The sequence below is a fragment of the Centruroides sculpturatus genome, unplaced genomic scaffold (genome assembly GCF_000671375.1).
Source record: "Centruroides sculpturatus isolate CEXI.00-Female unplaced genomic scaffold, Cexi_2.0 scaffold958, whole genome shotgun sequence".
Taxonomy (NCBI): Eukaryota; Metazoa; Arthropoda; class Arachnida; order Scorpiones; family Buthidae; genus Centruroides; species Centruroides sculpturatus.
In genome coordinates, this window is record NW_019385395.1 from 113,312 (window position 1) to 122,953 (window position 9,642).

The 9,642-nt window shown below is 34.5% G+C and overlaps 1 protein-coding gene across 1 annotated transcript; it reads right to left on the reverse strand.

Moving 5' to 3' along the window:
- Window positions 1-2,139: 2,139 nt before the first annotated feature.
- On the reverse strand, window positions 2,140-4,482 carry LOC111638492. The gene has a single exon (XM_023384221.1). It carries the CDS (start codon window positions 4,096-4,098, stop codon window positions 2,140-2,142), a length of 1,959 nt encoding a protein of 652 aa, XP_023239989.1. The 5' UTR covers window positions 4,099-4,482.
- Window positions 4,483-9,642: the final 5,160 nt, after the last annotated feature.

Here is a 9,642-nt window from a genome sequence, read left to right on the forward strand (position 1 = left end):
TTTTTTGGGAATAATCTGTATATACTATGCTATAAACAAAAAATTGTAGGATTATTTACCGAGTGTGCACTGTTCGACCACACCATTGCTTAAGCTTGTTTTCGTCGCAGAGCAGCGCACCAAACGGCGGTCGCGTTTTCTGATAAGTTATTTTTCTGCGAAAAATTCGTTGAACTTTGGAGACATCATTTATAGAAATAATTTTTATGGCCGTTGAATAAGAAATGTTTTTTTCACAAGAAATGTATAAAATTACAGTACTGTATTAGATTTACAGTACCTAATTTAGGCCTATATACTGTACAGACGATAGTAAACTCTACTTACCCGCCTAAACTCTCCATAGCGTGTAAGTAGTTCGGCTGCTCGTCCACTATTGGTCCAGATTCGACCAATCCTGTCGCGACACGAGCCGCCGATGACGATTTACCACATTTTACGAGTCTCTTTTAGCGTCTTTATACGAATACGGTCGCAATTTTTTCGCCGCGATATACGAATCCGCATTATATGAACCCGCGTTATAGGGGTCTACTGTATAAAACAGCCATTGGTAGGTCGTTTCTGTATGTTATCTCAAGTTTTATAAACAGTGTTAGGCATTACTTTCACGATAAAAAATTATGTAATGACTTTTTTTTTGAAATTTGGAAGAATTATTTTCTAATAAATATAACAAATTTAATTTTTATAAGATTTATTTCTTTATTTATTTGTCCAATTGTCACATTCTTTACTACGATAGATTGCAAAAATATTCTCTATTTAAAATCGATCGCGAAGACCAAACGTTTGCAACCCTTGACGTAGAGGGCCGGATGGCCGAACAGTCAAGGTGACAATCAAGGGTGCACCGGGTTCGAATCCCGACGGGTCGATGAATCCTCAGGAATTTTTCGGGGAGTATTCTCTTCGGATATGTCTGGCTTGCCCCGTTCCTCACCACCCGGCCGCCCATTGAGGGCCTGGCCGAACCCATAATGGGCTTGTAAAAAGAGGCCCTCTTAGTGCCCACAGAGCGAAAAGAGTGGACGGAAAAACCCTCGACGTAATAAATCAAGTTCGTACTATATTTTTAATATTAATTTCACAAGGTTTCTTTGTTGCTAGAAGTTTCAACAAGATAGATAGCAATGAATAAGCTATATGGCGCCCAGAAATTGCAAATACATTATTATTTACACGTAAAAAAGTTATATATTTAATACACTTTTTAACAAATTGAGTTGTGTCATTCAATTAAAAATGATATTTATACAAGTTTAACAGTTTAACAATAAATTAAATATAAAATGTAAAACTTTAGAAAATGCAAAATTTTTTAAGGTAAAATTGTCATGTAGTTACTGTACTTTACCAATACCAATTTTAATGGAACGACATGACTCAGAAAACAAACAAGTTCATTTTATACATTCATGTCAAAAGTAAAAGGAATATAAGTTGTTATAAGCACAGAAATGTAGCCATTTGAAAACTAATTAAAATGCACCAATAAACGTAAAAGTGATATAAGTCGAGTTATACCAGTTTTCACAGGACACACAGATATAATAATAAATATTAAAATTACTTACGTATAATATATGTTAATTAAATAGAAACATGCTAAACATGTAGGGGAGAGCGGGGCTACAAGTTTCGTTTTTTATTCAACCTCATAATTTGTTAATGAAACTTAATTCTAGCATAAGTATTGAGATATCAAAATTTACTAATATATCTAACTTTGCTATTAAGACAGTTTTTGGGGTTGTTTTTTGGTAAGATTTTTTATAATTAATAATACAATACCTAAAGTCAGAAAGTAACAACTTACCCCGATTCGGGGCTAGTTGTTAACAGGGTGGGGCAAGTTGTTACGAGATCTATGGAAGGTGTAATATGTAAAAAAAAAAATAATTTATTTAGCTAAGTACGTATTTAAGGACTAATCAATAATATCTTATGAATAATTAGTTGTTTTTCTTAAATTTATTATAAACTAAACATTTTTACATTTTAACATTTATAATTTTTACTTAAAGATTGAAACATTAACCATTATATTAGCTTAAGTAGCTAATCAGCCTTGAAATTATCAATTATCAGTCTTCAATCATATCAGAAAGTCGTCTTTGACTGAAAATAATATTATATTTATAAATCATCACAAGATTCATCAGAACCGCAATTCGGACAAAAGTATGTTAACATGTCACGATATTTTCTACATCTGGAATGGGCCCAGTTCTTACATTCTTGACACTGGATCCATTCTTCACCAGAACGTGAGTTAGAGTAACGGTCACAGCAGACTAAACAATAATACTCTAAACTATCCTCTTCATTCTCAGAACTTTCACTGCTCATTTGTACAACCTGTCGTTTAATGGACTTCCTCTTTCCTTTTCCTTTTAGCGTTCTCTTGTCGTTCCCTTTTATTTTATTCCCTTGATTTCTCTTTACCCTTCCCTTTCCTTTATTTTTTCTTACTTCTTCATTATCAATGCTTACCTTCCTTTTTTTGCTTTGCTCTTCTGCCAGGGCTTGTTTCTCAGGAGTGTCTGTTAAAATTGCGGATTTTCTACGACATCTCTTGGTCGTTCCACTCCGTGGTGGTGCCTTTGGAAAGGGACGAATTGCTTCTGGGGAGAAAGGAACATCCTTTCCAAGTCCTTGTACAACACCAGAAGTTGTAGACAAATTTACAACTCCTGATGGCCCTGGTTGATCCAAGATTTGTCTTTCGTCAATAATGCTTACAGTTTCACGTGCATTGTTGGATTTATCTATACTAGTTTCTGCCTCTGAAACTTCCATATCAATTATATCAATATCATTTATAGGTGTGATGCCTGCAGAGACACTCTCATGCGTTGGAGCCAAAGGGCGATCTGTGACGAAAGATGGAGCAAAGTCGTCTTCAGTGAAAATATTAGGATCATATGGCCAAATGCCAGCCTTTTTAAAAGAGCTCATTATATTGATAGGAGTTGCTGCAATTGGCAACGCATATTTTACGATTTCAGGGATCTCATATATTGACATTGTCTTGCCAGGGTTGCTGCGTAGCCAGTTGTCTTGAGCCTTTGCACAATAATTTTTAAACGGTGCATTCACTCCAACGTCCAATGGTTGCAGACGGTGTGTACAATGAGGCGGGAATGACAGCATTACAATGGAGTTAGATTTCGCTTTTTCTACCACATTGATATCGACGTGAGATTGGTGATTATCAAGCAATAACAAAACTGGATCTGAAGGTGATGGTCTGGAGTGTTTGATGAAGTGATCTATATATATGAGGAACTCCGTAGCTGTCATCCATCCAGAGCTATTTCCTGCACCAATGGATTCCGGTGGTCCGCCTTTGATAAACAAATCCTTGTATTTAAGTCGAGGGAAAATAAACATTGGAGGAACTGTGTGTCCTAATGCATTTGCTGCCAGTTCTACGGTGACTAATGAACCTCGTTCTGCAGATACTATAGCTCCAACTTGCTTAGTTCCTTTTTTGGCAATAATTTTCTTTGGCTTTAGCACTGTCGTAACGCCAGTTTCATCTAAATTATATATTCTCGAGGGCGGAAATTTATATTTATCCAACACTGTGCCTAGCTTTGTAAAAAATTCGTTAATATTGTGCTTATTAAAAGATGATGCTCTGCTAGCACTTGTCGATTCCGGGGCTCTAATCGAGAGTTGAGGGTTTCTCTTTAAAAAACCAGTCAGCCAATCTGGACCAGCTTTTTTATTCTCATGCCAAGATGGTGGAATATCAGAGGCGTTGAATTTCTGTGCACATTCATATGCTAATTTTCGCACTTCCTCTGGTAGAAGACCAAAGAAAATTGTTGCACATTTTAACAAATATTCTGCTAACTTGTTTTCCTGTTCTTCACTAAAGACCAATCTTACTTTTTTGTAGCCAACCACAGCGTTTTCTACTCCAGATTTCAACTTCTTCACAAATCTGTATAACGTCATATGACAAATATCTAATTCTCTGGCAACAGTTTTTATTTTTTTACCATCTTTAATAACTGCATCTGCAGCTCTTTGCATCAACTCCTGAGATACAGAACCTCGTGTTGTTTTTCGAATATAAGTCCGCATACTGCAAAGAAAAAAAATATTACTGTATTTTTACTGCATTGCCAGTACAGATGAACTGGGGCAAGTTGTTCCAAGGTCACAACATACCCCCAAAGAAGGGAACATCTAGCCCCAATAACACATGGGTTCAAAACAGCAACTACTAGATTAGGTTACGAGACATACACGGTTTTAGCGTTTATATCAAGATACCATATATATTTTTGAATAAAAATACCAAACAACTAATCGCTAATTATTTAAATTCGCCAGATATACCAAAAATATCAAACACGAAAATATTTACTTACGTGGATCAGCGACGTACAGGCTCCTTTTCCAATATACTGGACGTTACTGGTCTAACTAATATGGCTGCCATCGATGCGCAGAAACATTCGATTTCATGACGTATTTACTAATTATTATTATTATTTTTCCTTATGAAGCTATTTCAATCGGAACAACTTACCACGGGAACTTTTAGCCCCGCTCTCCCCTACTTCAAAAAAAGAAAAACTATAACTGCAAAAATAAGTTATAATATATCCAATACACCTAGTCAAACTCAGGACCCTGACAAAAAATTACCTACGGAATGATGTCGAAGTTTTACAGTTGCCATCTGATCGCATCACCCAATTATGAGAAACTACATAACAATATAATTTGTTCTACAAAATTGTTAATTCAGTTGTTACGAGAATATTTTTTACATTTGAATATCTTACATTGTATTTTTGGAGCTACAATAAAATTATGTAGCAATAAACATTATATTCATTATATTTTTATCATCAAACACCACTTTATTCCTATCATTACCGAACGGATCTAATGCACACATACAAACTTTATTTATGTCTCAGTGATGATGTTAGATGTCAGGGCTGTAGGTAATGTCATTCTTAATTTTTAACCCTTGAATATGGCGCGTTAATAATATAGAAATTCGTAATACTAATAAAACAATGACACATTTAGAAACTATTACGGGCTCCAAGCAAGTGCCTTTCCAGCCTTGTACCAAATTAGTCCCTGCTTCGCTGTCTCTACAAAAATTTGATCTGAAAAAAATAGTTTTTTAATATCATCCAAATAAAACGACATTCTACAAATTTCACCTGACAATAACTGAAATTACGGAAAAACTTTTTTATAAATCGCCAGCTTAAAGGTTCTGATAAGCTTAGTTCACACAGAGAACAAATCACTGGCAAAAACCAGGGCAAATATTGCATCAGCGATTACTTCGTTTCCAGCACATTTTTCTTTCGCGAATGGCGCTAGCATTTCAACGTGTTGAGCATTTTAACCAGAGAAAAATATTCGCACAATCGGAGACATGAATTGTTTTACATAAAAGAAGAAGATGGCGGCGATCAATTAAACGAAACATTTTACGTACGTGAACGAAGCTTCGTTTTTGTTTAACGAAAAAGCAATATTACATAGAAGTTGAGTGTAAGAATGAATGGTAGATGTGAACTATTTACAAAAGTTAACGATAATTTAATTTATTTTTACAATTTTTTCCTAACTTGAGCAAAATTCAAAAAACTTGTTCAAGATCAGAACGGTATTTTGAAATTCAAATTTTCCTCCAGGATTCCAGGACATTCTAAAACTCCGTTCTAATTGGCATTAAAGCGGTAAAATGCTTCTAATATTTTCCGTAGCAAGCATTCGATGAAGTCGTCTCGATGCCATTTTGTAAACAACACTCGTCCACTCTGGACAGAAGAAGCTCCCGCATACAAAGATTCTTTCTATTCGCGGTCGCTGGACGTTGCCACGTAAAACGTATCCTTATGAAGCGATTAAAATTAATCTTAAAGACTGAAATTTTAATTAAAGTTGTGTATAATACAATAAAATAAATTTGTATAAAAAGAAAATACAATTTCACATAAAACTGAATTTGAAATACTAAAACAGTTTAATTTATTCTTTTGACTCAATACTCTAGTATCAAGCGAAATGTCAAACGAAGAATAATCAGAATAACAAATAAAAAATTTCCAGGACAATTATGATATTTGTAGAAAATATATTTCTTTTCGACCATACATTTGTCTATTTTCTGTCCCTTTACACGTTATACGAGGCAATAACAAATTCCACCAGCGAAGTCGACCTTTATATGTAGGCTACTATTCGCCTACCTATTTTTATTTTTTACCAAATGTAATTATTAATTTTGCTATGCTACCGCTAGAGGATGTTTTTAACTACAGTATTTCACATTTTACGGCGAATGGTAGCCTACGTAGAAAGTTCGACTTCGCCGGTGGAATTTGTTATTGCCTCGTACAGCGTGTGAAGGGACAGAAAATAGACAGACTCATCTATGTATGTATGTATGGTCAAAAAGAAATATATTTTCTATAAATAATCAGAATATTTCGCTGGAAAATTCTATATTATGAAAACGAAATCGGATGCTTTTAATGTATTGACATTATACATTTACTATTGAAGGCTACTAGTGCAGTTTCGCTCACGTGATTACTATACATCAAATAATCAATCCTTTACGTAATATCCTATTCAAAATATTTTCTTATTTAAGAAAAGCTGCATTTGGTTTATCTGGTTCCAAAACTAATTCCAAGTCTACAATTCTTCATATCTAGGATTAAAACATGTACACAGGTTACACTAAACGTAGTTTGTGCATTGTTTGTTTTCTATGCCCAATCCTCTCAACGTTAGAGATATTTGGAATTAAAATGATGTATTGCAATTGCAAGAAGCCTGCCAAAAAATGGAAATATCTGTCAAAGTTATATTCTTTGTACCAAACTGCTTTAGAGATATTTATCTGGACTAACATAATACTTGCTACCCAAGAAATAATGGACAGTTCCGTGTGTGTCGGATGGATCAGAATGTTCCCAAACAACAAGATACTTATAAAATTTATTTTAGGTACATTTGGTATTTTCGTAGCATTTCAATTCAGTTTCTTTAAAAGGAAGAGGCTTTACTTTCCTAGAAACAACAGCGGATACGAAGGAGAAGAAAAAATGGCTGATGATATTCAAATACTTTTTATTGCTAACCTTACAGTTTTCTTTTTTTCAATATTTCCATTTGTTATTATAATTGACTTATTTCTGTATCCTGCTTTAAAGGAAATAAGTAATTCCGAGTTTGAACTAGCACTCTGTAGCCTGAATGTCTCATTATTATCTATTTATGGAATTGGACAAATAGATTTCTGTATACTTGTTATAGGTGCATGGGCAGTCATTATCTCGAAGAGATTCAAGATTTTATCTGATGCAGTCGATGAATTGAAAAAAGACAAAAGTTTCCTAAAGAATAAAATCGAAAGCTTAATTGAAAGTCATTGGGATTTGTGGACTTATATACAAGAACTAAACTTAGTTTGTGAAATTTACACTCCTGCCGTTTATTGTTGCGGAGTGTATCAGACAAGTTTCTTTTTCTGCGCAGTTGTTTTTTTTAATCTGGATGGTGTAATGCGTCTTGCAGTTTCTATTACTTTGATAACTCTTGTTCTCGCAACTATGGGTCTATCTTTTCAACTATCTCGTTTCACATCTTTGGTAAGTCAAATTTATACCTATTGTGTGCATATTGTATAACTATTATGTTATTCAGTAAATATCTTTCGAAAGTTTTTTAAAAAATTAAATTTATTCTTTCAATTAAAATAAAATTTTAATGGTATTCATATTCTATTTATGAACAATGTATTAAAAAATTTATTCTAATTTATAAGTGGATTGACGTGATAAACGACTGAAAAGAAAAAATTGTTTCTAACATAATTAATTTAGAAGATTGAGAAACCGGGGGTCAATGAATACCAATTTAAAGCCCCTTGAATCGGCGATGGTCTGGTGAAGACCACTCACTTTATCACTGGTTGGTTAGCCTGAGTGACTGAAAGGTGATAAATCTGTTGATAGGGTGTTGGCGCCTAATAAGTCCACACGAGAGCAGGTTAACCAACAAAAATAACAATTTAAATTAATAAACTTAACACAAAAGCATGTGATACAGTAATCTAATACACTACATGTTATTCTACATTTCGTAGGTAACATATTGTTTGGGACTATTTCTATGTACCGGTGTTATTTCTATGCAGTCCGTACTACTGTATCGGATAGACATTAAAGCCTTATATCTACGTCCTTATAGGCTAACTGACAGAGAGAGAGAGAGTTTACAAATAGAAGTACAATTCTAAGTATGATACCTCGTGAAGATAACTCGATGTTTATTGATTTTATTCAATTGACGTCATGGAGATGATCGTGGATCTAGTCGAGAATCGGTGGTCCCGTCCAGGAGCTGTCGGGTGTAGCTTCGTCTATGCTCTTACCGGTAGTATGTCCGCCCCGAGACTCGTGTTCGAGCCCCTTTGATTCTCCCTTGTGCATGAGAAAAAAGCTAGAGCCGTGTCCTGATTCGGTGGATACGAGCTGTCAAGAACTGGACAATTCGTCTGAATTATTGATACTTTCTGGCCGTTGTTGTGGTTCGTCTTATCTCATAATTTTATCTGTTTTGACAGTTTGTTATTATGATTAATAGACTGTTTTGACTAAGGTTGTAACCTAAGTCCTAACATTGTAATAATCGTTGGTTTGGTAGGATATTTGATCAGTTTTTATCTGTCGAAGAATCACGAGAAATAGGATGCGCGAATTTGTCCTGTTCGACCCCTCTTTCCCGTCTGACCCAATTGTTACCTTCTGTTGTGTAATAAAATATGTTATTACGTTAATTAAAATCGGCTGAAAGTAGATTGGAACGAAAGTGGAAAATAAAAACAAATTTATAGGCGATCATAGACATATAGAAATAAAGGCCCAACAGACTGACACAGGTTGTCAGGAGAAAGAAAGGAAGTTGTAGTTAACACGAAAAGCCGATATACAGAAAAAAGTCGAAAACTCACTCCTGCATAGTAAGGCTTTGTTAATTCGGCGTTTGAAAACGGTAAAATAAGTGTTTTAAGCGAAGCACATGAGTCAACAAATTCTATCGCTAAAAAAGCAGAAAGATCGATTTGAGTGATCACGAATTATTATATCACGTTAAGCAAGGAATATGCAGTTAAAAACAGTATCGGAAAACCGCAAAAACTCACTTCTCGTATGAAACGAGCAATTTAAAGGAAATTAGGAATAGAATGTTTTCAAAAATATTTCTGCAAAACCCGAGTAACTTTGGAGATAGTTTGGGACGTAGTTTAATAGCTGCCAATTGTATGATATATTCAAAAGAATGTCAAAAGCAAATATTTACAGAGAGGAACAATGCTGCTAGACTAACTTGGACAAGAAATCACATCAGCTAAAATATAGTGGAAAAATGTAATGTGGTCAAAGGAGAAAAAGTTCGATTTAAATGAGACTGGTGTTACCTTACTATTGGCATGATTTGAGAAAGGTGAGAAAAATGTACCTTAAACGTCAAATAGGTGGAAGTTCTATGATGGTTTGGGCTGACTTTAGAGACCGAGGAAAATAAATATAGCAGACTCCCCTATAACAGGGGTTCATATAATGCGGATTCGTATAT